Here is a 27,993-nt window from a genome sequence, read left to right on the forward strand (position 1 = left end):
CCAAGTTTGTTTTCGTATGAACCAGTTCCCCTTCCATGCATCCCAGCTACTGCCCAGTCTCCTCACTCAGATATTTTTGTGAACCTTTGGAACAGGTCAGACTTGAACCTGGGCTGTCTAGCCAAGAGGCAAGGACACTACCACTCGCCATTTCCCCCCTCCTCTCAGTCAGTGCTATTCTGTTTTTGTAGGTTGGAGTAGGCCTGGGTGATTTAGTGCAGGGTCACTAATTGGCCTTTCAGCAAGGTTAATTTCACAGAATCCTCATTACCATTCTTACTGTTAGAGAGAAATTTGGGGTCTTGAACTAAGCATGGGTAAATTGTTGGCTCCTGCTCACACCAGAATTTCCTCTATCCCTAACGAGTCTGCTCTGTCTGTTTGATTGGCATGCGAATGTAATCACTCCATTGTTTGATAGGATTTATCTTGCTCACACAGATTTTGCAACCCATGTGTTATCTGTTTTCTCTCTTTGCTCCCCAGGATTTCCTGAAGTATTCGAAGAAAGCTGAGCAGGACACCACTCTGTTAGAGGTACGGCAATCACCAAACTTACAAGGGGATATTTCTGGGCCATGTTGTTCTATTATTGTCCAGCCTTCTATCCTGACCCCTGTGCAAATCTCAGTTCCTGTCAAGCTCTGCTGCATCCCAGTCCCAATCTCACATTCCCTTTCCCTGTGCCCATTGAGCTACCATGGCAATGCCTTGATTACAGAATTCTCCTGCCTGTTTTCAGCTCCCTCATGCCTCTATTTCTATAATCAGCCCCAGAGCCCAGATGGCACAGTGGCTGAGTGGTTAGCACTGCTGCTTCACAGTGCCAGGGAGCTGGGTTCAGTTCCACCCTCGTGCAACTGCCCGTGTGGGGTTTGTGTGTTCTCCCTGTGTCTGCGTGGGTTTCCTCCCACAGTCCAAAGGTGTGTAGGTTAGGTGGATTGACCATGCTAAATTACCCATAGTGTGCAGACTAGGTGGGTTAGCCATGGTAAATGCGGGATTACGGGAATAGTGTGGGATGCTCTTTGGAGAATCAGTGCAAACGTGATGGGCCCAATCGCCTCTGTCAGTACTGTAGAGATTCTATGATTTCAACCCACTGAGATAACCTCTAATTCTGGCCTCTGGAGCATCCTCTGATTTCCATTGCTTCACTTTGGTCACCAAACCTCTCGCACTCTTCTTCCTTCTTTAAAACCAAGCTTTCGGTCAACTCTCTGTTTGTGGTTCCACATCAAGTTTGTTGAGGTAAGACCATAAGGAATAGGAACAGGAGTAGGCTATTCAGCCCCTGGAGCCTACCCCCCTTCCCCCCCACCATTCCATAGAAGCATAGCTGATCCAACATCCCTCACATTCAGTATCCTGCCCTTTCCCCTTAATCGTTCATTCCATGACTGATCACGATTCTATTTGTCTCAGCCTTAAATATACACAAGGACTCTGCCCCCACAGCTCTCTGCAGTATCCAAAGATTCTCAACCCCTCAGAGAAGAAATTCCTCCTCATCACCATCTTAAATTGGTGCCCCTTTATTCTGAGATCATGCCCTCTGGTCCCAGATGCCCTGGGATGATTCTTTTTAGTAAAGGCAGGAGATATTTGCACATTGTTGTGACTCTTGCTGTTTTTCCTGTTTTTTTGGAGAGACTCGGCACAGAGGCAGAGAACTGTAGGCCAGGTTACTTGTTGGATTATATCAATTTATTTTTCTCCATATAAGCAGCAGCTCTCCCAAGAATAAGTTGCATCCATAAACGACTTTTCAAACAATTAATGACGCTGGAGTACTTTACAGGAAGATGATGTTGGGCACTAAGCTGAACTAAACATAGGATTTAGGAGTGGGCCACTCAGCCTCTCAAGCCTGTTCCAATAAGGTCATGGCTGCTGGTTGTGGTCACAGCACCACATTCATATCCTGTTTTAAACAATATTTGCTAGCTCATGTTATCTTCCCTCTGACATAACACTCCACCATCACGTCCTCTTTACTGCAGATTACCTCCCACAATTCGATGACTTGAGATGAAAAGGTAAATCAGTCATTTCCATTTTGTGTTGCACCTCCCATGACCTCAGACCCAATAAGGTACTGCTGAAGTGTCAGCAATCCACAAGGTCCCACAAGGAGCAATGAGATTGTGACCAGGCCATCTGCTTTGTCCTGTCATTTGATCGATTGTTGTTGGCCAGGACACTGGCAGAGAACACTCCTGCTCTTCAGTGGGAACCTTCACCTGAGGCAAACAGACATCATATCATTTCACTTTTGTGGGATGCAGGCATCACTGGCAAGGCCAGTGTTTGTTGGCCTTTGAACTGAGAGGCTCACTTGGACATTTCAGAGGGCGGTTAAGAGTCAACCACAATGCAATGGGACTGGAGTCACGTATAGGCCCGACCAGGTACATAGAATGTAGCCCTTCAGCCCAAAATGTTGTGCCAAACATGACACCAAATTAAATGAATCCCTTCTGCCTGCCCTTGGTTCATATCCCTCCATTCCTTGCATATTCATGCGCTTATTTAAAAGATTCTTAAATGCCCCTATCGTACCTGCCTTCACCACCACCCCGGAAGTATGTTCCACACTCGTATCACTTTCTGTGTTAAAAAACTTGTCCCTCACACCTCCTTTGAGCTCTCCCCCCTCACCTTAAATGCATACCCATGGTATTAGACATCTCAACTCTGGGAAAAAAAATTCTGAATGTCAACCCTATCTCTGCACCTCATTGTTTTATAGATTTCAATTGAGTCTCCCCCTCAGCCTCTGCCATTCCAGAGAAAACATCCTGAGTTTTTCTAGCCTCTCCTTATAGCTCATAAGGGCGGCCGATTTCCCTCCCTAAACGGCACGAATGAACCAGGATTTTTGTTTATATAATCACTGATAGTTTTGTGGTCACTGTTACGGAGATGGCATTTTCACTAGCCCATTAATCAAGAAACTTAGCTAGTGTTCCCAGGACTCAGGTTCAAATCCTGCCATGGCAGATGGGAAGAGTTTGAATTCACTTAAAAGAAAATGTGGGATTAAGAATCTCATGATGACCATGAATCATTGCCAATTGTTGGAATACCCCATCTGGTTCACTAATGCCTTTTAGGGAAGGAAAATGCCATCCTTACCTGATCTGGCCTACATGTGACTCCAGACCCACAGCAATGAGAGTGACTCTTCACTGCCTCTGGGCAATTAGGGATGGGCAGTAAACAAGGCCTAGCCAGTGACACCCACATCCCATGAATGAATAAAAGAAAATATAAATTCCACTAGCTATCGTGATGGGAATTGAACCCATGTCCTCACAACGTCAGCCTGGGCCTTTTGATTATTGATACAGCACCATCTCTCTATTATCTCATCTCTGACAACAAACATTCCTTCAGCACTGCACTGAGCTGTTAGCTGTGGCATTTCCCCAGATGGCCACTCCTGGCACCTTGTGGGATTTGCCATCTCTGTCGGTGTGTGGGTACTGGTTGAGGGTTTTTCAGGTGGTTCGCTCCCACAAACCCTTCTTTGTCCTTGCTTTGTGTTGGGCCTATCTGGTGCTAAGAGTTAGAGGATACACCATTGAAGAGTATCTCCAGAAGAGGCTGTTCTGAGATAACAAGGAGGTTTATTGGAATAAGGACAACTACATTTGGTCAGGTAGGATTCCTGGGACCTTAGCAAGCTGGTACAGACAGATCTGCTCCCTCTGAAAACTAGAATAGAAATCTTTGTCTTCATTCACAGACTGTGTGTGACATGAGCAGATTGAGTGGAGCCAATCGGACAGGAACATTAGCCCTGCAAAACCTCTGCGTGATACAAGATTGCCTTTGTTAAGAGTTTAGACCTTTGGAGTGGGATTTGAACTCACAAGCCTGTGACAGTTGACTGTTTCCACTGAGCCAATGGAAATAATGATATTGACAGATGGAAGCATTATACTTGTGCGTTGAAGGCTTGGAGCGGTGAAGGTGATTTTTACGATGCCAGTGACTTTGTCATCCATTGCCACTTGTGTACGATCCATTGTGACACAGCCCACCTAGACGCAGGAAACAGGAAATCAAAGAGTCCAGGAGCAGGAGCAAACTAGATAGCAGCAGCATTGCAGTGCAACTCAAAACATCAGCAAGTCACACACAAGCCTGTGAGTCAAGAGCTGGAAAATGGGACTGGAATTGTTCGGTGTTTGTTTTCCACAGGTTCAGACTTGTTGGGCCTTTTACTGTGCTGTAGACTTCCATGACTCTGACAAGCATACCCTCATGAATTGAAATGGCAGAAATTATCGGTATTGAGGAAAGAATGCACTTTGTATATATTGAGATTGTGTGATATTTTCCCTTTGTAGCAAGCTGTGGAGGTGATGTGCTTCGTGCCTAGACGATGTAATGATATGATGAACGTAGGACGCTTACAGGGCTTTGAGGTAAGTCTTGATTTCACTTCCATTCCTTGTTAGGAGGGGACTGCAGGACCTGGCTACCAAGGCATTGCTGGACAAAGCTAGTTAACAAGAGAATTTTTTATCAGAACTCCCTGGTCATCCTTTCTGAGATCAATGAATGAAATGAACCTCAAAGCTTGAATGATGACATGACATTTTCATATCAACACATGATTCCATATAATAATGCAGTGTGCTTTTATGTCCATAAGCTTCAACCCTTCCTCTTATCTCTCCACAAGAAAAGGGGACATAGAATCAGGACTGCTCCTAGGAGGTAGACACCCACAGTGTCTTTGGGAAGAGGAAAGAGAAAGGAAATTAAATAATAAACCGGTGCCCAACTTCCCACTAATGCCAATTTTCTGAAACTTGGGAAGAAGCGATTCCTGATTTCTCATTCGAAAGTCTCTCCCTTTAAATTCATGGGCATACATTTGGACTTTGGGCATGGGAGGATATTAAATGTTATCGAATTAACGGCCTGTTACTCATCACACCTGGCTGACCTCTTCCAAACCCACCACTACTTCCATCTAGAAGGACAAGGGCAGCAGATACGTGGGAACACCACCCCCTGCAAGTTCCCCTCCGAGCCCCTCACCATCCTGACTTGGAAATATATCGCTGTTCCTTCAGTGTCACTGGGACAGAATCCTGGAATTCCCTCCCTCAGGGCATTGTGGGTCAACCCACATCACATGGACTGCAGCGGCTCAAGATGGCAGCTCACCCCCACCTTCTCAAGGGGGCAACTAGGGACAGTCAATAAATGCTGGCCCAAATTCCATGAAAGAGTACAAAAATCTAAAACTCAGGAGAGATGCTTAACTGATAGTTTTACCCAATCGGCCAAGTCAAAGCGGCCCTGGAAGGAGTTAGATCCAGGTTTGTCGTGATTTGAATTTCGTCCTCCTCTCTCCTTCCGCTTAATATTGAATTAACCATGGGTTGATCTGCCTTTTCTTCCTCCCTCCTCCAGGGAAAAATAACAGCTCAGGGAAAACTTCTTCAGCAGGACACCTTCCACATGATCGAACAGGATGCCGGCTTCCTATCACGCAGTAAAGAGCGGCGAGTTTTCCTCTTTGAACAGATAGTAATCTTCAGTGAGCCACTGGATAAGAAGAAGGGCTTTTCACTGCCAGGTTATCTCTTCAAGAACAGTATTAAGGTAATGGCGGCATGCAACAGGTTTTCCCATGCCAGCTTGGGTCAGCTTCTTGGTGAACTCACTGAAGGCCATTAAGCCAGGCCGTTCACCTTGGTTCCCCCATGCCCTGAATTTATTCATGAGCCACGTGATGGTACTTCCAAGTCTCACTTGAGGATTTTATCATATAACTCAGATGGACACTTCAGAATGTGACCGAGGGAATGCCGGAATGTCAGAGGGTCAGTACTGAGGGAGTGCCGCACTGTCGGATGGTCAGTACTGAGGGAGTGGACACTGTTGGAGGGTCAGTACTGAGGGAGTGCCGCACTGTCGGATGGTCAATACTGAGGGAGTGGACACTGTTGGAGGGTCAGTACTGAGGGAATGTCGCACTGTTGGAGGGTCAATGCTGAGGGAGTGCCGCACTGTCGGAGGGTCAGTACTGAGGGAATGTCAGAGGGTCAGTACTGAGGGAGTGCAGCACTGTCGGATGGTCAGTACTGAGGGAGTGGACACTGTTGGAGGGTCAGTACTGAGGGAGTGCTGTACTGTCGGGGGGTCAGTGCTGAGGGAGTGCCGCACTGTCGGAGGGTCAGTACTGAGGGAATGTCAGAGGGTCAGTACTGAGGGAGTGCAGCACTGTCGGATGGTCAGTACTGACGGAGTGGACACTGTTGGAGGGTCAGTACTGAGGGAGTGCTGTACTGTCGGGGGGTCAGTGCTGAGGGAGTGCCGCACTGTCGGAGGGTCAGTGCTGAGGGAGTGCCGCACTGTCGGAGGGTCAGTGCTGAGGGAGTGCCGCACTGTCGGAGGGTCAGTACTGAGGGAATGTCAGAGGGTCAGTACTGAGGGAGTGCAGCACTGTCGGATGGTCAGTACTGAGGGAGTGGACACTGTTGGAGGGTCAGTACTGAGGGAGTGCTGTACTGTCGGGGGGTCAGTGCTGAGGGAGTGCCGCACTGTCGGAGGGTCAGTACTGAGGGAATGTCAGAGGGTCAGTACTGAGGGAGTGCAGCACTGTCGGATGGTCAGTACTGAGGGAGTGGACACTGTTGGAGGGTCAGTACTGAGGGAGTGCTGTACTGTCGGGGGGTCAGTGCTGAGGGAGTGCCGCACTGTCGGAGGGTCAGTGCTGAGGGAGTGCCGCACTGTCAGAGGGTCAGTGCTGAGGGAGTGGGCACTGTCGGATGGTCAGTGCTGAGGGAGTGCCGCACTGTCAGAGGGACAGTGCTGAGGGAGCGCAGCACTGTCGGATTGTCAGTGCTGAGGGAGTGCCGCACTGTCGGAGGGTCAGTGCTGAGGGAGTGCTGCACTGTCGGAGGGTCAGTACTGAGGGAGTGTCGCACTGTCGGAGGGTCACTGCTGAGGGAGCGCCGCACTGTCGGAGGGTCAGTACTGAGGGAGTGCCGCACTGTCGGAGGGTCAGTGCTGAGGGAATGTCGCACTGTCAGAGGGTCAGTACTGAGGGAATGTCGCACTGTTGGAGGGTCAATGCTGAGGGAGTGCCGCACTGTCGGAGGGTCAGTACTGAGGGAATGTCAGAGGGTCAGTACTGAGGGAGTGCAGCACTGTCGGATGGTCAGTACTGAGGGAGTGGACACTGTTGGAGGGTCAGTACTGAGGGAGTGCTGTACTGTCGGGGGGTCAGTGCTGAGGGAGTGCCGCACTGTCGGAGGGTCAGTACTGAGGGAATGTCAGAGGGTCAGTACTGAGGGAGTGCAGCACTGTCGGATGGTCAGTACTGAGGGAGTGGACACTGTTGGAGGGTCAGTACTGAGGGAGTGCTGTACTGTCGGGGGGTCAGTGCTGAGGGAGTGCCGCACTGTCGGAGGGTCAGTACTGAGGGAATGTCAGAGGGTCAGTACTGAGGGAGTGCAGCACTGTCGGATGGTCAGTACTGACGGAGTGGACACTGTTGGAGGGTCAGTACTGAGGGAGTGCTGTACTGTCGGGGGGTCAGTGCTGAGGGAGTGCCGCACTGTCGGAGGGTCAGTGCTGAGGGAGTGCCGCACTGTCGGAGGGTCAGTACTGAGGGAATGTCAGAGGGTCAGTACTGAGGGAGTGCAGCACTGTCGGATGGTCAGTACTGAGGGAGTGGACACTGTTGGAGGGTCAGTACTGAGGGAGTGCTGTACTGTCGGGGGGTCAGTGCTGAGGGAGTGCCGCACTGTCGGAGGGTCAGTACTGAGGGAATGTCAGAGGGTCAGTACTGAGGGAGTGCAGCACTGTCGGATGGTCAGTACTGAGGGAGTGGACACTGTTGGAGGGTCAGTACTGAGGGAGTGCTGTACTGTCGGGGGGTCAGTGCTGAGGGAGTGCCGCACTGTCGGAGGGTCAGTGCTGAGGGAGTGCCGCACTGTCAGAGGGTCAGTGCTGAGGGAGTGGGCACTGTCGGATGGTCAGTGCTGAGGGAGTGCCGCACTGTCAGAGGGACAGTGCTGAGGGAGCGCTGCACTGTCGGATTGTCAGTGCTGAGGGAGTGCCGCACTGTCGGAGGGTCAGTGCTGAGGGAGTGCTGCACTGTCGGAGGGTCAGTACTGAGGGAGTGTCGCACTGTCGGAGGGTCACTGCTGAGGGAGCGCCGCACTGTCGGAGGGTCTGTGCTGAGCGAGTGCCGCACTGTCGGAGGGTCAGTGCTGAGGGAGTGCCGCACTGTCGGAGGGTCAGTGCTGAGGGAGTGCCGCACTGTCGGAGGGTCAGTACTGAGGGAATGTCAGAGGGTCAGTACTGAGGGAGTGCAGCACTGTCGGATGGTCAGTACTGAGGGAGTGGACACTGTTGGAGGGTCAGTACTGAGGGAGTGCTGTACTGTCGGGGGGTCAGTGCTGAGGGAGTGCCGCACTGTCGGAGGGTCAGTGCTGAGGGAGTGCCGCACTGTCAGAGGGTCAGTGCTGAGGGAGTGGGCACTGTCGGATGGTCAGTGCTGAGGGAGTGCCGCACTGTCAGAGGGACAGTGCTGAGGGAGCGCAGCACTGTCGGATTGTCAGTGCTGAGGGAGTGCCGCACTGTCGGAGGGTCAGTGCTGAGGGAGTGCCGCACTGTCGGAGGGTCTGTGCTGAGCGAGTGCCGCACTGTCGGAGGGTCAGTGCTGAGGGAGTGCCGCACTGTCGGAGGGTCAGTGCTGAGGGAGTGCCGCACTGTCGGAGGGTCAGTACTGAGGGAATGTCAGAGGGTCAGTACTGAGGGAGTGCAGCACTGTCGGATGGTCAGTACTGAGGGAGTGGACACTGTTGGAGGGTCAGTACTGAGGGAGTGCTGTACTGTCGGGGGGTCAGTGCTGAGGGAGTGCCGCACTGTCGGAGGGTCAGTGCTGAGGGAGTGCCGCACTGTCAGAGGGTCAGTGCTGAGGGAGTGGGCACTGTCGGATGGTCAGTGCTGAGGGAGTGCCGCACTGTCAGAGGGACAGTGCTGAGGGAGCGCAGCACTGTCGGATTGTCAGTGCTGAGGGAGTGCCGCACTGTCGGAGGGTCAGTGCTGAGGGAGTGCTGCACTGTCGGAGGGTCAGTACTGAGGGAGTGTCGCACTGTCGGAGGGTCTGTGCTCAGGGAGCGCCGCACTGTCGGAGGGTCTGTGCTCAGCGAGTGCCGCACTGTCGGAGGGTCTGTGCTCAGCGAGTGCCGCACTGTCGGAGGGTCTGTGCTGAGCGAGTGCCGCACTGTCGGAGGGTCAGTGCTGAGGGAGTGCCGCACTGTCGGAGGGTCAGTGCTGAGGGAGTGCCGCACTGTCGGAGGGTCAGTACTGAGGGAGTGTCGCACTGTCGGAGGGTCACTGCTGAGGGAGCGCCGCACTGTCGGAGGGTCTGTGCTGAGCGAGTGCCGCACTGTCGGAGGGTCAGTGCTGAGCGAGTGCCGCACTGTCGGAGGGTCAGTGCTGAGCGAGTGCCGCACTGTCGGAGGGTCAGTGCTGAGGGAGTGCCGCACTGTCGGAGGGTCAGTGCTGAGGGAGTGCCGCACTGTCGGAGGGTCAGTGCTGAGGGAGTGCCGCACTGTCGGAGGGTCAGTGCTGAGGGAGTGCCGCACTGTCGGAGGGTCAGTGCTGAGGGAGTGCCGCACTGTCGGAGGGTCAGTGCTGACGGAGTGCCGCACTGTCGGAGGGTCAGTGCTGACGGAGTGCCGCACTGTCGGATGGTCAGTGCTGAGGGAGTGCCGCACTGTCGGAGGGTCAGTGCTGAGGGAGTGCCGCACTGTCGGAGGGTCAGTGCTGAGGGTGTCCCGCAATGCGGCACGTTGGAGGATTTATCTGTAAAAATAAATAATTATTCAGAATCATTGACTCAAACAAGTAAGAATACCTTAACATACTGAACCCAGTATCTTTATTTGCCTTAAATTTGGTGTCACCTGTACCTTTCTGGCTTGTAAGGAACTTTATTCTCAAATTTTATTAGTTTTCCATCATAACCCAGCCTGTTTCCTGAATTATAAGAGCCAGGTTGTGATTAAAAGGAAAACACAGACCGACATGGAAGTCTGTTGTTGACTGTCCCTTTGTGTCAGCGAGTTGAGGGCACGGTGCATGAAGATTATTCCATGTTGATGTTGATAGTTGGCAGTGTGATGGAGAGGGTCACACAGATAGACTGTGTCAGATCCTTATGGGATGTCCCTGGGCCAGGCTCTCTCATCACCAATCCTTCCCATTTTAAAATGTCCATGGAATAAAGTACATTTTATCTATTGTGACTTGGAGACAGTAAGGGCTGCAGATGCTGGAAGCCAGAGTCAGCAGATGTGAAACTGGAAAAGCTGGCCAGACAGCATCTGAGGAGCAGGAAAGTCCATGTGTTGGGGCGAAACCCTGGACTTTTCTGCTCCTCAGATGTTGTCTAATCTGCTGTGCTTTTCCAGCTTCACATCTATTGATTTTATTTGTTGTCTTTCATTCACGCTTTCTCAAAAAGCATTAAAACTTTCTTCAGAACTCTTTAACTAAGGACATCCAAAAAGGACAGTCTGCTCAGGTGGTGGGTCGGTTTGACAGGAGGGTGAAGAGTTGCACTGCCCTTGCACACCACCTAGTGGCTAGCTTCATGGTGGCATGAACCAGAGACTGAGCAATGAGGAGCTGAGGTACCTTCCTCACTAGCGAACAATGTTTAATACATTGCAGGAAAAGATTGATTTGCATTCACCATGCTGTCAATAGATAAAACAAAATGGATCACAAATACTTAACAGCTCCCCGTTAGCTGTCCTGTTGCTAGGTGACAGAATCTGTGAGAGAAGTTAATTTTAATTAGCATTTGCATCGTCAAGAAAAATCAATTTACTTTGCTTTGAAGCAGAGGACTTTCTGCAGGTTTTTGTTGAACCATGTATTTATCTTTCTGTTTTCAACTCTCCTTCCAATATTCTCACTCCACCTGGAGCTCTCCCTCTGGTCTCTGATCCGCCCTCTTTTCCTCAGGTGCGACCCTAATCTTGTCATCGAAGGAAATAAGGGGAAAGGGGGCAATTGTCACCTGGAGTGCCAGCCTCTACCTGGCAAAGGCTGAATGCCACCTCTCAGACACTCACTTCCATGTCGTCTTAAACAGCAAGCTGCTATTTCCAGGACTGTCACTGGCCTCTGGAGATTTCACTTATACAGCTCCCTACCTCATAGAGCCCCCAACCCCACACAGACCTCTCCTACCACCTTCCCAAAATCCACACACAGGCTTGCCCTGGTACATCCATCCTACTCCACTGAACTTATTTCTTCCTATGTTGACTGTTTCCTTTTCTGTGTGTAAAAAGTGAGGTCTGCAGATGCTGGAGATCAGAGCTGAAAATGTGTTGCTGATGAAGGGCTTTTGCCCGAAACATTGAATTTCCTGTTCCTTGGATGCTGCCTGACCTGCTGTGCTTTAACCAGCAACACATTTTCAGCTGTTTCCTTTTCTGGTAGAGTCTCTTCCCAGCTTCATCTGTAATTCTTCCAAAACTCTCCATCACCGCTTGCTGTTCCCCAGCCCTAATCATCTCCTCTTTGTTGTGTTTTTCCAACAGTCAGTATGCCTTGAGGAGACATACACATGATATTATCACTGTTTAAAAAAGTGATCCGAGGGTATAAAGATCTCAAACTCCATCTTAACCCAGCATCACCTGAAGCATAACATGTTACTGGATGCATGTTGTAACAGAGGCATAGAGGTGTACAACATGGAAACAGACCCTTCAGTCCAACCCAATATAGTCCCACCTGCTAGCACCCGGCCAATATCCCTCTAAACCCTTCCTATATATATACCCATCTAAATGCCTCTTAAATGTTGCAATTGTACCAGCCTCCACCACTTCCTCTGGCAGCTCATTCCATACCCGTACCACCCTCTGCGTGAAAAGGTTGCCCCTTAGGTCTCTTTTATATTTTTCCCCTCTCACCCTAAACTTATGCCCTCTAGTTCTGGACTCCCTGACCCCAGGGAAAAGACTTTGCCTATTTACCCTATCCATGCCCCTCATAATTTTATAAACAAGGTCACCCCTCAGCTTCCGACGCTCCAGGGAAAACAGCCCCAGCCTGTTCAGCCTGTCCCTATAGCTCAAATCCTCCAACCCTGGCAACATCCTTGTAAATCTCTTCTGAACCCTTTCAGGTTTCACAACATCTTCCCAATAGGAAGGAGACCAGAATTGCACGCAATATTCCAACAGTGGCCTATCCAATGTCCTGTACAGCTGCAACATGACCTCCCAACTCCTGTACTCAATACTTTGACCAATAAAGGAAAGCATACCAAACGCCGCCTTCACTCTCCTATCTACCTGCAACCCCACTTTCAAGGAGCTATGAACCTGCACTCCAAGGTTTCTTTGTTCAGAAACACTCCCTTCGACCTTACCATTAAGTGTATAAGTCCTGCTAAAATTTGCTTTCCCAAAATGCAGCACCTCGCATTTATCTGAATTAAACTCCATCTGCCACTTCTCAGCCCATTGGCCCATCTGGTCAAGATCCTGTTGTAATCTGGGGTAACCCTCTTCGCTGTCCACTACACCTCCAATTTTGGTGTCATCTGCAAACTTACTAATTGTACCTCTTATGCTCGCATCCAAATATTTATGTAAATGACAAGAAGTAGAGGACCCAGCATCGATCCTTGTGGCACTCCACTGGTCACAGGCCTCCAGTCTGAAAAACAACCCTCCACCACCACCCTCTGTCTTCTACCTTTGAGCCAGTTCTGTATCCAAATGGCTAGTTCTCCCTGTGTTCCATGAGATATAACCTTGCTAATCAGTCGCCCATGGGGAACCTTGTCGAACGCCTTACTGAAGTCCATATAGATCACATCTACCACTATGCCCTCATCAATCCTCTTTATTACTTCTTCAAAGAACTCAATCAAGTTTGTGAGACATGATTTCCCACGCACAAAGCCATGTTGACTATCCCGAATCAGTCCTTGTCTTTCCAAATACATGTACATCCTGTCCCTCAGGTTTCCCTCCAACAACTTGCCCACCACCAAGGTCAGGCTCACCGGTCTATAGTTCCCTGGCTTGTCCTTACCGCCCTTCTTGAACAGTGGCACCACGTTAGCCAACCTCCAGTCTTCTGGCACCTCACCTGTGAGTATCGATGATACAAATATCTCAGCAAGAGGCCCAGCAATCACTTCTCTAGCTTCCCACAGAATTCTAGGGTACACCTGATCAGATTTATGGGATTTATTCACCTTTACCTGTTTCAAGACATCCAGCACTTCCTCCTCTGTAATCTGGACATTTTGCAAGATGTCACCATCTATTTCCCTACAGTCTCTATCTTCCATATTCTTTTCCACAGTAAATACTGATGCAAAATACTCATTTAGTATCTCCCCTATTTTCTGTGGCTCCACACAAAGACCACCTTGTTGATCTTTGAGGGGAGAAAGTGAGGACTGCAGATGCTGGAGATCAGAGCTGAAAATGTGTTGCTGGAAAAGCGCAGCGGATCAGGCAGCATCCAAAGAGCAGGAGAATCAATGTTTCGGGCATGAGCCTTCTTCAGGGGTTGAAGAAGGGCTCATGCCCGAAACATTGATTCTCCTGCTCTTTGGATGCTGCCTGATCCGCTGCGCTTTTCCAGCAACACATTTTCAGCTCTGATCTTTGAGGGGCTCTATTCTCTCCCTAGTTACCCTTTTGTCCTTAATGTATTTGTAAAAACCCTTTGGATTCTCCTTAATTCTATTTGCCAAAGCTATCTCATGTCCCCGTTTTGCCCTCCTGATTTCCCTCTTAAGTATACTGCTACTTTCTTTATACTCTTCTAAGGATTCACTCGATCTCTCCTGTCTATACCTGACATATGCTTCCTTCTTTTTCTTAACCAAATCCTCAATGTCTTTAGTCATCCAGCATTCCCTATACCTACCAGCCTTCTCCTTCACCCTGACAGGAATATACTTTCTCTAGATTCTCATTATCTCATTTCTGAAGGCTTCCCATTTTCCAGCCATCCCTTTACCTACGAACATCTGCCCCCAATCAGCTTTCGAAAATTCTTGCCTAATTCCATCAAAATTTACCTTCCTCCAATTTAGAACCATAACTTTTAGATCTGGTCTATCCTTTCACTATTTTAAATCTAATAGAATTATGGTTGCTGGCCCCAAAGTGCTCCCCCACTGACACCTCAGTCACCTGCCCTGCCTTATTCTAACAGCTTAATTTGAGCTCAGACATTTATGTGCCTGTAAATGTAACATTTGTATTATAATGAATGTCTGTTGGATTCTTCAATGCCATGATGTGCTGTTTCTTTGACATCAGCTTTGCCACAACAGGTAAAACATCCTTTTGGAAGGCGAATTCGCCTCACTCTCCTCACTGGGTGTGGGATCCCTCAACACCACTGTCTGCCACCGGGGGGTCTCTGCTGAAAAGTCCAGCCAACCCCACCCACCTATACCCTCCTTCACTTGGCTGAGCTCAGTCTCTCATCAATCCACTCCCTCCAAAGAAATGGTGTTGCTATGGGGACCTGCCCAGATCCCAATTGGGCCTTTTGTTCCCTGGTAAATGTGGAACCCTCCTTGTTCCAAATCTATTCCCTCCCCTCATTAATGATTGGATTGGATTGGTGCCATTTCCAGCTGACTCTCTGAACAGGAAGATTTTATCAACTTTGTTTCCAATTTCCACCCTTCCCTGACCTGCTCATCACATTCTCTTCCCTTCTCTTCTTTGACTTCGCAGCCTCCATTTCTGGGACTGGGCTGCCAATGGATATTCGTTACATGCTCACTTACTCCCACAGGTCCCTCAAAGACATTTCCTCATACCCTCTGTCCATTAACGGCTCTATTCCATTGTCCCAGCTTCTCCACCTCCACCTCACGTGTCCTGATGCTTCAGTGCTGCTGCCTCTGGTGTGACTTACCTTTCTGCAAAATAAACTGCCTAGTGGTTGACAGGTTCTTTAGCTGTGCCCGCATTGTTCCCCACGTTTCTGCTCATACCCCTTCCTCTCTTTCTCTCTCAGAAACAAGATCAGCTCCCAGGTGTCCTCACTTTCCACCCACATGCATATGTAGTGAATCAGCCTCTGCCATTTCCCTCAGTTCCAGCATGACATTCTTCATGAATACATCACATATTCCCCCTTTGACGTTTCATTCCCTCTACAATATCTGACTACTCAGTCACCTCCTACAATCCCATCCTTTCCCCTGTGCTTTTCCATGTCCTTTTATCCCATCCCTCCTCACCACCGGAGGCTCCAAACACCCCTTCCAGGTGAAGCAGCAACTTATTTAGAATTCTTTCAACTCAGTATACAATATCCACTGCTCATGATACAAGCTGCTCTGTCCATGTTATATCTGCCAGTCAGTATGTAAGTCTACCTTCAAAAGATTAAATATGTCACTCTACTTCTACTTATGACATAATCACTGTATCATAGCATGTGACCTGAGGAGGGATGATGATCTCAGACTCCATTGTAACTGAAATCACCTTATGCATGACATGCTATTGAAAGCATGTTCCCCTATATCGCCTAATAGCTTAATGTTCGCTGAAACACTGGTGTGCCTGTGAATGTAATAATTGTATTGAATAGTTAATTGTAATAAGCTTCTGCTCACAATGGCTTCTGTTCAACACTGGCAAGATCAAATAGCAGACTCGGTGACTATTTCATTCACCACCTTCATCCTGCGCTGACCTCTCTGTCCTTGACCTGCTGTATTGTTCCAATCAAGCTCAAAGCACAGCACCTCATTTGTCAATGAGGATATGAACTTCCCTGTTGGAGCGAAGGCCTGGAGGCCTGTGCAGCTACCAACAAAATGTTAGGAAATGCTGATAGCTTGGTACTTTAATTTTTTTTCTAGTCTGAGCTGTTTGTTTACTCTTCAATCTGTAGTCCATCTTTTCCTGTCATGGTTTGTTTGTCATTTTCTGAATATTAAGCCTCTTTTGTCCTTTTAAAAAGGCACTGTCTTGGAGTCATAGAGATATACAGCAAGGAAACAGACCCTTTGGTCCAACCCGTCCATGCCAACCAGATATCCTAAATTAATCTAGTCCCATTTGCCAGCACCCGGCCCATATCCCTCCAAACCCTTCCTATTCATATACCCATCCAGGTGCCTTTTAAATGTTGCAATTGTACCCCACCACTTCCTCTGGCAGCTCATTCCATACATGCACCACCCTCTGTGTGAAAAAGTTGCCCCTTAGTTCCCTTTTATATCTTTCCCATCTCACCCTAAGCCTATGCCTCCTAGTTCTGGACCTCCACATCCCAGGGAAAGACCTATCTATGCCCCTCATAATGTTGTAAACCTCTATAAGGTCACCCCTCAGCCTCCGACGCTCCAGGGAAAACAGCCCCAGCCTGTTCAGCCTCATCCTATAACTCAAATCCTCCAACCCTGGCAACATCCTTGTAAATCTTTTCTGAATCTTCTCCATTTAGGCTCCAGAGGAAAGGGTAAAGAGAGAGAAACTAATCAACTAATTTATTCATTTATAATGTCTGAATGAGATCAGCCCAATATTCCATAGCCAAGCGACCACACTCCTAATCAATGCAACCTTGCCACATCAACAGCCTCCTGTAGCACCATGATAGTTTTGGTGGTCTGTGTTCCGAACAAAGCTATACAATGTTTGCAGGTGAATAACTAACAGAACCAAAATTGGAGCAACTGGCCTTTTGTCAAGTATGATCGTCCTTTCAGAAACCCGACATTGGCCGCTTCTAACTATTTCCCCTACATCTAGATATTCAGTCATTTTAGCTACAATTCCAGATTACAGTTTTTTATTTCCCAACCTGATGTAAACTAACTGGTTTGTAATTACTTGGATTTGTTCTGTCTTCTGTTCTGAAGTTGCAGATTGAATTGGTCATCCTCCAATAGACAGCGACCCTCAGTATAGAAAATAGGAGCAGGAATAGGCCATTTGGCCCTTCGAGCCTGCTCCCCCATTCAATATAATCATGGCTCATCATCCAACTCAGTCTCCTGGTCCTACTTTCTCTCAATGACCTTTGATCCCTTTAGAATTATATTTATCTCCTTTGAAAGATTCGATATTTTGGCCTCAGCGACTTATCGGAGAATTTCACAGGATCTCCACTCTCTGGGTGAAGACATTTCTCCTCAAGTAGGCGGCTACTTGCAGAACATTTCAGAGAACACCTCTGGGACACCCGGACCAACCAACCCAACCACCCCGTGGCTCAACACTTTAACTCCCCCTCCCACTCCACCAAGGACATGCAGGTCCTTGGACGACTCCACCACCAGACCATAACAACACAACGGTTGGAGGAAGAGCGCCTCATCTTCCGCCTGGGAACCCTCCAACCACAAGGGATGAACTCAGATTTCTCCAGTTTCCTCATTTCCCCTCCCCCCACCTTGTCTCAGTCGAATCCCTCGAACTCAGCACCGCCCTCCTAACCTGCAATCTTCTTCCTGACCTCTCCGCCCCCACCCCACTCCGGCCTATCACCCTCACCTTGACCTCCTTCCACCTATCACATCTCCATCGCCCATCCCCCAAGTCCCTCCTCCCTACCTTTTATCTTAGCCTGCTGGACACACTTTCCTCATTCCTGAAGGGCTTATGCCCGAAACGTTGATTTTCCTGTTCCTTGGATGCTGCCTGACCTGCTGCGCTTTTCCAGCAACACATTTTCAGCTCTGATCTCCAGCATCTGCAGTCCTCACTTTCTCCCCTGGTTTTGGATTTCCTGGTCACCGGGAACATCCTTCCTGTGTTTATCCCGTCTAGTCCAGTTGGAATTCTATAGGTCCCCTTTCATTCAGTAGACCACTAGAGAAACCATTTCTCCGGCTATGGCCTTTCCCGTAGCAGCCTTGAATGTACTTTGGTCAGCATGGACCATTTTGAGCCGAAGGGCCTGTCTCTGTGCTGGAGGACTCTATGACTATTTCATGAGGCACTGAGCTGGACAAACCCGCCTGTCATATTTATCTTCACATCCTGCAGCATGTTTCCATTCAATTTACAATTTACTTTGCACCGAGTGACCTTCACTTTTGTAAACACTGAAGTGAAGGACTTAAGTATTCTCACCAAGTATCCTCAATAATTTTCATAACCACTCTCCGTGATCTTTGTGCTCCTCCAATTTTGTTTGTAGTGATTGTAATGAAGTCATCCAGCTGGACATCATAGAATATAAATTCCCTGATTGGGGCTGTTAATTTAGCTGACCACAAAGAGGGAATGTCAGGGATATCGAATTGCTGAATGCCTGATTCGGTGAGCTGCAGTGCTACTGTCAAAGGCTGGGCATTTGTGAAGAAAGGGTGACTGGTAATGGGATGCTGGCCTCTGAGGGGTTATTTCATTCTTCCCCAATTTTAATTGCTCCACCATTAGTGGCTGTGCCTTCAGCTGTCTATACCCTGAACTTCCCTCCTTAAACCTCTCCACCTTCTACCTGCTTCTTCTCATCAAATTTCTTCAACCAGCTTTTACTCTTCCTGGTGTAAATTGTGGCTCAATTCCAAATGTGTGTAGATGCTGCAGTGAACATTTAACTACAGTGGTGGCACTATCAGAATGTAATTGTTGTTGCAATTCTCAGCCCAAAAGACTAGTTTTAGCTCCACACTTCAGAGTGTGTGGAAAGGGCTGGCGAAAAATGCTCGTCCTGTAATTTACTGAGTATTTTGTTTCTCTTTCTGAAATGCAGGTTAGCTGCCTGGGCCTTGAAGACACTGTAGACAACGACCCTTGTAAATTTGCCTTGACCTCACGTGGGACAGATGGGAACGTGGTGCGATACGTCTTACAAGCTACTAATCCGGAAATCCAGCAGGCCTGGGTTTCAAACGTTAGTCAGATCCTGGAAACGCAACGTAACTTTTTGAACGGTGCGTGGAAGGCCACGGGTTACTCCTGAATTAGAAAGAAACTTCTGTCCCGAGGGGTCTTTTAAGTGTTTATTCTTTCACAGTTATGTGAGTGTCAGTGAGTGGAGCAGCATTTTTTTGCACATCCCTAGTTCCCTCTTGAGAAGGTGGTGATGAGCTGCCATCTTGAGCCACTGTAGTCCTTGTAGTGGTGACTGCAAGGTTAGTTTGAATGGGAACCTGGGTTCCCAGCCAAAGCTCCAAACGAGGTCATGCTCCTGATTTTTATTGTCACCGTGGAGTTCACAAAGGGGTCCCACCATTGCCATTCTCTCGCTGCTCTCTGACTGCCTTTTTAAACTCAAAACTGAGATCCTTGCCCTCTCAGGTGGATGGACATTGACGTGCAGCAGAGTTGAACATGGTGTCATAGGTAACATTTATCCATCTGTCAAACATTGCAAAGAAAGCCGATGAGGTGTTATGCCCCTCAGCGCTCTTTGTGGGATCTTGCTGTGCACAAATTGACTACCACATTTGCAATGTTGAATGACACTTCCAAAAGCACTGCATTGGCTGTAAAGCATTGGAGACATGTAGAGTGATGACAGGAGTGCCACACACTTGTCCTCTAGAAAAGGGGAAAACCAGTGGGAGCCCAGCAGCAGAAAGTTTTGTCAATGACTAGTACCGTCCCTATCTCTAGGCAAGAAGTTCATGTCCTGCTTCAGAACTTGTTGGGTTAGGTTAGGACTCACAAAAAGGTGGCCAAACAGGCTGATAGTCCTCCTGTAAATCTTTCCAATGTGCCTGATTGTGACTGGGAGAGATAGGTGGTCAGCTATATTGCAGTGCCAAGCATCAACATAATCCAAAATATCTCCAAGGTATTTCCCATGGTCACCAATGGGACCACACTGCAGATATAGTGGAGGCATTATTTGGAATATCCCAGAGCCCATTAGATTCTGGAAGAGTTCCAGCAGATTGGAAAAACGCCAGTGTGACACCCCTGTTCAAGATGTGACCAGAGACAGAAATCAGGAAACTATAATTAGCTGTTGTTGGGAAAATGCTAGTGTCCATTATCAAGGAAGAAATAGCAGGACAGTTAGAAAAGCTTAATGCAGTCAGAAGGAATCAACATGATTTTGTGAAAGGGAAATCATGGTTGATGAATTTACTTGAGTTCTTCAACCCTGAGTTGAGGGTGGTGGGGCTCTGGAAGGCATTGCCTGGGAGGGTGGTTGTGGGGGGTGGGGGGGGAACCTCAGACCCTTTAAAAAGTACTTGGATGAGCATTTGAGGTGTCATAGCTGCAAGGCTATGGGGCCTAGTGAAGGAAGATAGGGCTAGTGTTGGTAGTAATATATTTTTTGGCAGTACAGATTTGATGGGCCAAAGGGCCTCTTATGTACTGTATGTTCCTATTGTTCCATGAAGGGGAACTAGTAGATGTAAGGTATTGGATTTCGAAAGGTTACTGCACAAAACAGGAGCCCACAGTATTGTGGGTAATGTATTAGCATGGACTGAAGGTTAGTTAATACACAGAAGATAAGATCAGGATTAATGGGTCTCTTTCAGCTTGGAAATACATAACTAGTGAAATGCCACAAGGATCAGTCCAAGGGCATATATTTACTCTCAATATTGGAAAAAGGGGCAGATCGTAATGTCTCCACATTTGCTGAAAATAGGTGAGAGGGCATGTTATGAGAAGGAATCTGCAAGGGGATCTAGCTAGGTTCAGTGAGTGGCCATAAACATGGCAGATAGAATTTAATGTAGGAAAGTATGAGCTCACACACTTTAAAAAGAATTAAAAGGAAGACTGTGATTTAAATAGTGAGAGAGAGACACTCCAGAACAAAGGACAGTGCAGAGGGATCTGGGTGTTCCTGGGCATGAAACACAAAACATTAACATGGGGCCAGCAATAAGAAGGGGAATGGAATTCTGCAGTTTATCGTGAGGGTGGTTCGAGTTTTAAAAAACAGGGAAGTCTTGTTACTACAGTAAGGGTATTGGTGAGACCACCCCTGGACTCCTATGTACAGTTCAGGCCCCTGTATTTCAGAAAGGATGGACTGGTGTTGGAGGCAGTTCCAAACAGATTCACTCAGCCGATTCCTGGGCTGGAGGCAGTGACTGATCAAGAACAGCTAAAGAGATTAGGCCTTAATTCATGAGAGTTTAGAGAAATGAAGGTGATCTTAATAAAACAGACACGATTCTGAGGGGGGGGGGGGGAAGGTTACAGGGTGGATATTGAGAAGATGTTTCCCCTCATTCAGGGAATCTCGAACTGGGGGGACACAGTTACAGAATAGGGGTTAAAACTGAGAGGTGCAGGAATTTCTTCTCCCATTGTTCTTATTGTTATTGTCATATGGCTTAAGTTTACAATCTGATACACTCCCATTAATTCCTTGAAAAGCATCGAGGTGGTGAGAGATCCTGATTTGCCCTTTTATCTTCCTTTTTCTTTCTTACTCTGTCTTTCTCTCTCTTTTTCTGCATGCCCCCGCACCCCCAACAACTCATTAATTGCCTCTCGTCCTGTACTCCCCTGAGACCCCTGCACTCCTCCATTTCTAGCCTCTGGTACATGACTGGTTTCCATCACTCGAACATTGCTGCCAGGGCCTGAAACCCTGCAATCCCCTCCACATACCTCTCTGCCTCTTGACCCTTCTCTCCACCTTTAAGATGCACCTTACAGTCTATTTGAGGAAAATGGTTGTGTAGTGATAATGGGAGTTGGGTTCCACTCCCACATTGGTAGATGGTGAAACTAGAATTCAATATTAAAAATAGTATCTAGAATAAAGAGTTGACCACCATCAATTGTCAGAGATATCCCATCTGGTTTACTACTGTCCTTTAGGGAAAGAAACTGCCATCCTTACTAGATGGCCTACATGTGACTCCAGACCCACAGCAATGGTGATTGACTCTTAACTACCCTTTGGGCAATTAGGGATGGGCAATAAATGCATGAATGAATTAAGAAAAAGCATTATCTTTCAGCCAAAGTTTTGGTGCCTTACCTTAGTATTACCTTTTGCAGCTCAATGTTACATTCATCTGCAGTGCCTTGGGGGCGCTGTGCAAATGCAGTTGTTGTTGCATGGAAGAAGGTTTTGATGTGAAGTGTGACGCTTTTCATTCTATTTTCACAGCTCTGCAATCTCCGATTGAATATCAAAGGAGGGAAAACAAATCCAACAGCTTGGGAAGACCCCGCGATGCCAGGACAGCACTCTCCATCTCAGCTGGCATGAGGCCCCATTCTTCTGCATCTATGGACAGGAACCAGTTTCCTTCAATGAAGGCCTACAACACCTCACTGCCAACATTGTTTCTCCCACCCAGCAGGACTGGCAGTGCCACCCTGGAAACAAATCAGCCGCCATGTCATGGGAAGGTAAGCTCCACTTTCTGAAGGGGCCTCGTTAGCAGTGCTTTCCAAAGGATGAGGTTGGGACTCCTTCCCTTGCCCCCCCCCCCCCCTCCCAAAAATTGTCTGAGCGCTCAGGGGCAACTATGGGCATCTCCTAATAACCTGCTTCTACCAGGTCTACATTCCCTCCAGCCTCTGCTACCGCCACTCTCTCAGTTCTCACTGGGTGGAGGGGTCGGGACAGTTTTTAAGCCTCGAATTGGGGTCACTGTGGGAAAATGTTGGGGATTATTGCTTTGAGGCGCCATTTAATGTGTCCATGCTTTTTTTCTATGATTCATCGAGCTCCAGTTGGGCAGGAGGATGGGGGGGAGGGGGTGGTTTAAATCATCCTGGGGTCCTTTCTCATCGTCCCTTATGTAGGATGTTTGGTAGTGTCCAGTGCCAGTGGGAAACATTCCCAAGCAAGGAATGAAGTGGGATGGTTTTGTCACTGGCAGAGTAAGATTGTTGCAAACGGGCCTGAAAAGTTCCAAGGAGACTGGAGGTTGGCTAACGTGGTGCCACTGTTTAAGAAGGGTGGTTAGGACAAGCCAGGGAACTATAGACCAATGAGCCTGACCTCGGTGGTGGGCAAGTTGTTGGAGGGAATCCTGAGGGACAGGATGTACATGTATTTGGAAATGCAAGGACTGATTCGGAATAGGCAACATGGCTTTGTGCGTGGGAAATCATGTCTCACAAACTTGATTGAGTTTTTTGAATCAATGAGGGCAGAGCAGTTGATGTGATCTATATGGACTACAGTAAGGTGTTCAACAAGGTTCCCCATGGGAGACTGATTAGCAAGGTTAGATCCCATTGGAACACAGGGAGAACTAGCCACGTGGATACAGAACTGGCTCGAAGGTAGAAGACAGAGGGTGGTGGTAGAGGGTTGTTTTTCAGACTGGAGGCCTGTGACCAGTGGAGTGCCACAAGGATCGATGCTGGCTCCACTACTTTTCATCATTTATATAAATGATTTGGATGTGACCTTAGGAGGTACAGTTAGTAAGTTTTCAGCTGCCACCAAAATTGCAGGTGTAGTGGACAGCGAAGGAGGTTACCTCAGATTACAACAGGACCTTGATCAGATGGGCCAATGGGCTGAAGAGTGGCAGATGGGGTTTAATTTAGATAAATGTGAGGTGCTGCATTTTGGAAAAGCAAATCTTAGCAGGACTTGTACAATTAATGGTAAGGTCCTAGGGATGTTGCTGAACACAGAGACCTTGGAGTGCAGATTCATAGCTCCTTGAAAGGGGAGTCGCAGGATAGTGAAGGTGGTGTTTGGTATGCTTTCCTTTATTGGTCAGAGTATGGAGTACAGGAGTTGGGAGGTCATGTTGTCGCTGTACAGGACATTGGTTAGGCCACTGTTGGAATATTGTGTGCAATTCTGGTCTCCTTCCTATGGAGAAAGATGTTGTGAAACCTGAAAGGGTTCAGAAGAGATTTACAAGGATGTTGCCAGGGTTGGTGGATTTGAGTTATAGGGAGAGGCTGAATAAGTTGGGGCTGTTTTCCCTGGAGCAACAGAAGGCTGAGAGGTGACCTTGAAGAGGTTTATAAAATCATGAGGGGCACGGATAGGGTAAATAGACACAGTCTTTTCCGTGGGGTGGGGGGAATCCAGAACTAGAGGGCATAGGTTTAGGGTGAGAGGGGAAACAGACCTAAGGGGCAACTTTTTCACACAGAAAGTGGTGTGTGTATGGAATGAGCTGCCAGAGGAAGTGATGGAGGCTGGTACAATTATAACATTTAAAAGGCATCTGGATGGGGACACGAATAGGAAGGGTTTGGAGGAATATGGGCCAGGTGCTGGCCGGTGGGTCAAGATTGGGTGGGATATCTGGTGGGCATGGACGAGATGCTGTACATCTCTCGGACTCTATAACAGTTCCTTATGTTTTGCAAAGGTCCAGTCTAACGTTGTCTTGCCTCATTACTTTGAACAGGATACCCGAGATGGAAATTCTACCAAGGTTGACACTAACGGTCACAAACATAGGAGCCAAGACATGCTGGACAAGAGCAAGCAATAAAGTAGCTTCTTGGTTTTTCTTTTCTGTTTGCTTAGAGGAAGTTAGGTTCAGGAGCGCACACAGTGTGGGTCAGCTCCCCGTTTTTAATTCTTCACCCACGAACCCAATTTGCTGAAGGTTTGGCGAGCTTTGGCACCTTGCATCAACTGTGCACCTTCAACCCAAGGGTTGTGCTCCGGGACAACCAACTCCGAGTCATGGAAAGTCAAGGGTATTGTGCTGCCATTGTCATGTCACCTGGGTGTACATTTTTATGATGGCTTGTCTGAAGGTCCTCAGTTGTTCTGAATCAATAAGTGTCCCTCTGTGGAACACCCAAACCCTGGCTGCTACCGAAGGACTGACCGGCAGGGTCCTTCTGTAGAGGGGGATGTCTCTGATTTGAGATTTTGAAAGGGCATTCTGCTGAGGGATTTCAATTCAGTCAAAGGACTGAAAATCACTTGTATCCTGTAATGCTGAAATGGACCATCCTGATCACTTATGGAGCTTTTTATGTTATTTTCAAAATATCCATAAGGAGTCTCAAACGCCAACACTCCAAGCAACATCCATGTCTGACGACACTTCATCCCATTAATTGCCCTATGCCTTTCCCATAGAACTGAAACAGTGGAATCATAGTTGTTGCATTGTCGTTGAACAATCAATCCATCCATGTAACATCTGACAGCTCCAGAATATCCTTGCTTCATCACTCTACACTGGTGATATCACAATGTCAGGAAGATTTGTGCCCAGCTCACTATTTCCTGGCAGATTGCACAATGTTTTTGACTTCTGGGATCGGTGTCTGAGCCGGCGCAATGAGACCTCTGGCACAGGCAGGGACAAACACCAAGACCGAGAAAAGTCTTTTACTCAAAATGCACGCAAACATGCCTGGCCTTTTAAAACAAAAACTGTGCCAGCTTTGAGCAACTGGGGCAAAGGAAAGACAGTGCCAATAGTACAGTTGGTAAAAGAGCCAAGCATGAAGCAGCATGTCAAGTCGTCAGCAGAAGGAAACGGCACTTGCCCAAAACGGGAGGGATCCAAATCGCCAGCAAAGACACCCGATCATATCCAGTTACCGCCTGCGTGAAAAAGGTTGGCTATCTTTTCTCAATGTTAGACAAGTACCAATTGACTCTTTTTGTGGTCTAAGCTTTGTATATGAAGACCATTTTCAATTTTTTGGATCTTCTCTGGTTTGAATTTATAAACATTTCTAATGCTGCTGTACCTTTCATTTTCCCAGATTCTAAATCTTCCTTTTTGTTTGAAATTCGCAGCTGCGCTCCATTCTGCCCCTTCCTCACTCGAGTGGTGTGCCTCGAAACCCACCACTTTGCACTAGCTGTCCAAAAAGTGATTGGTACCTTTTATTTTCCCAGGGCCAAGTCTTCGTAATGGCACTCTGCTACTCCGCAGGCTGTTCATTTCATGTCAGTTCACCTGAATGTCTCCCTCCCTGTGCTAACCAAGCCTGCAGGTTCTGTGCTCCTTGGTCACGTTGCTGCAGTCAAATTGGTAATTTGGCCGAGGGAATGAAAGTAAAGCACCAATATCGTGGTAGCTGGCTGAAGGTGGAAACTCAGCAAAAAAAGGGCAGCATCAACCTTATAAGAACATCTTTTAAGTATTGTTGAGGCTCAATCATTAATGTTTAGATGCTATACTCCAACTCTGAACTGGTAGAATTTGATGTTACGGTTTTAGCCCTTGGCACTTGGTCAAAAGCATGATCCTGCAGTCATTCTGATGGTGGGGGTCAGGGATCCATCTTGTCCCTTGACTGGACTGAGGGTGTTTCATGATTTTTGCCTTTCTTTCATGAGATGTGGGTGCCACTGGCTAACTCAGTACTTACTGCCCACGAGGGCTATTGAAAGTGAGCCATATTGACCATGGGTCCGAGAGTAACCTGTAGGCCAAGACCAGGTAAGGACAGTGGATTTCCCTTCCTAAAGGACATGAGTGAACCAGATATGGTTTTCACAACAATCAACAATGGTGTCATGGTCACCATTAATGAGACCAATGTTTTTTTCCCCCACATTAATTAGCTGAATTAAAATTGACCCAAATGGATTTGAACCCATGACCTGAGACCACTAGCCTGGGACTTTGTGGGTAGTTAAGAGTCAAATCATTTTGGCTGTGGGTCTGGAGTCACATGTAGGTACAGATCAGGTGAGGATGACAGATTTCCCTCCTGAAAAGGGCATTTGTGAACCAGATGGGTTTTTACAACAAATTAACAATGGTTATTGTTAGACTTTCAATTCCAGATATTTATTGAATTCAAGTTTCCCCATCTGCCTTGGTAGGATTTGAACCATGGATTCTAGTCCAGTGACATCAGCATGAGCACTACCTCCCCTTTCTGTGATAATAAGAACTAGGCAAAGGATTTAGATGTAACCAGTTTGCAGTCACCAGCAGCTGGGATGAGGGTGCTTTACTCCCTAGTATCATGTAAGGTGTGGAAGATTTGCACTTTACAAAGTAATCGGTGGCAGTTTGAGTTTCTCTGCCATTTCCTGACACAAATCAGTGCTAAGAAAAACACCCAAGAGATATGCAAATTCAACAGCCTGCCTAATTAAAGTCAAAATATAAAAAGGATGTTGCTTATTTATCAAGAGACCAGCTAAAGTTCCTGGTTCTGTGGCCACTGATTTCAGCTCTGGTCTCCTCATTTTGGGAATGCTGCTTTGTGGTGGGTTGTATGCTCGTCCACAGCTGCTGAAATGCCTCTGTTACCGAACTCAAGGACTCATTTGCTATCTGTAACCTGGGGCAAGGAGAGTGTGGGCTATTCAAGCACAGAGACCATTGGCAAATGCATTCTCCCCCAGTGTCGATGCATGCACAGAAATCACTGAATGCCCAGCGGGAATAAGATCGGAGATTTTTTTTTTGCCTCTATGTACCGTTGCTGAAACCACATCACGTGACCAGCCTTCAGTCTAAGGATCAGTGTGCAGACTGAATAGTGGACTCAATCTCCCAAGTTTTAAAATCTACACATAGATGGGACATGGGTGGCACTGGCTGGGTCAGCATTTATTGCTCGTCCTTAGTTGCCCCCTGAGAACCATGTATTTACAAGTGAAGCACCTTAAGGGCAATACAAACCATCAAAGCTGAGGGGGAGGGAGGGAAGGGACTAAATCAAAATGGAGTCAGAGGGGGGAATAAAGCATTGCCTTCCACATGCCCCCCCGCCCAGTGCCCACCTCTCTCAAGAGGCATCAAGAGCACAGAACCCAGTCTTTTTTTTTTCCCTTTCTTTTTACAGAACCTCTGACACTCCTGGGGTTTTTTTTCTTCCCCACCTCCCCCCACTACCACCTAGCTGTGGTACTGCTTATTTTTTCCCCCAGTACCCATGTTGTATGTGTGTGCAGGTGCTCTAACCTACCCTCCCCACCTCCGTATCGGGTGTGAACCCAGCTCTTAAATACAAAGGCCAATGACCACATCATCTACTCTCAATCAATTCTGGAGATGTTCTAATTTACCCTTAAAAGAGACCTATAACTCAAACACTTAACAGCCAGGATGAAGAGGAGCTGGTG

At 47.8% G+C, this 27,993-nt stretch overlaps 1 protein-coding gene across 2 annotated transcripts in view; it reads left to right on the forward strand.

Annotated features, from left to right (window-relative positions):
• LOC132805792 (rho guanine nucleotide exchange factor 25-like) overlaps positions 1–27,652 on the forward strand; it is a 384,213-nt gene extending 356,561 nt beyond the window's left edge. For both annotated transcript variants that reach the window (XM_060821055.1, XM_060821056.1), the window contains 6 exons: positions 487–537; positions 4,359–4,436; positions 5,437–5,628; positions 18,772–18,952; positions 22,117–22,361; positions 24,341–27,652. In XM_060821055.1, coding sequence (XP_060677038.1) covers positions 487–537; positions 4,359–4,436; positions 5,437–5,628; positions 18,772–18,952; positions 22,117–22,361; positions 24,341–24,427 — 834 coding nt within the window. In that variant the 3' untranslated portion in view covers positions 24,428–27,652. The remainder of the gene's footprint in view (positions 1–486; positions 538–4,358; positions 4,437–5,436; positions 5,629–18,771; positions 18,953–22,116; positions 22,362–24,340) is intronic.
• Positions 27,653–27,993: the final 341 nt, after the last annotated feature.

The sequence above is a fragment of the Hemiscyllium ocellatum genome, chromosome X (assembly GCF_020745735.1).
Source record: "Hemiscyllium ocellatum isolate sHemOce1 chromosome X, sHemOce1.pat.X.cur, whole genome shotgun sequence".
In the NCBI taxonomy this organism is placed as follows: Eukaryota; Metazoa; Chordata; class Chondrichthyes; order Orectolobiformes; family Hemiscylliidae; genus Hemiscyllium; species Hemiscyllium ocellatum.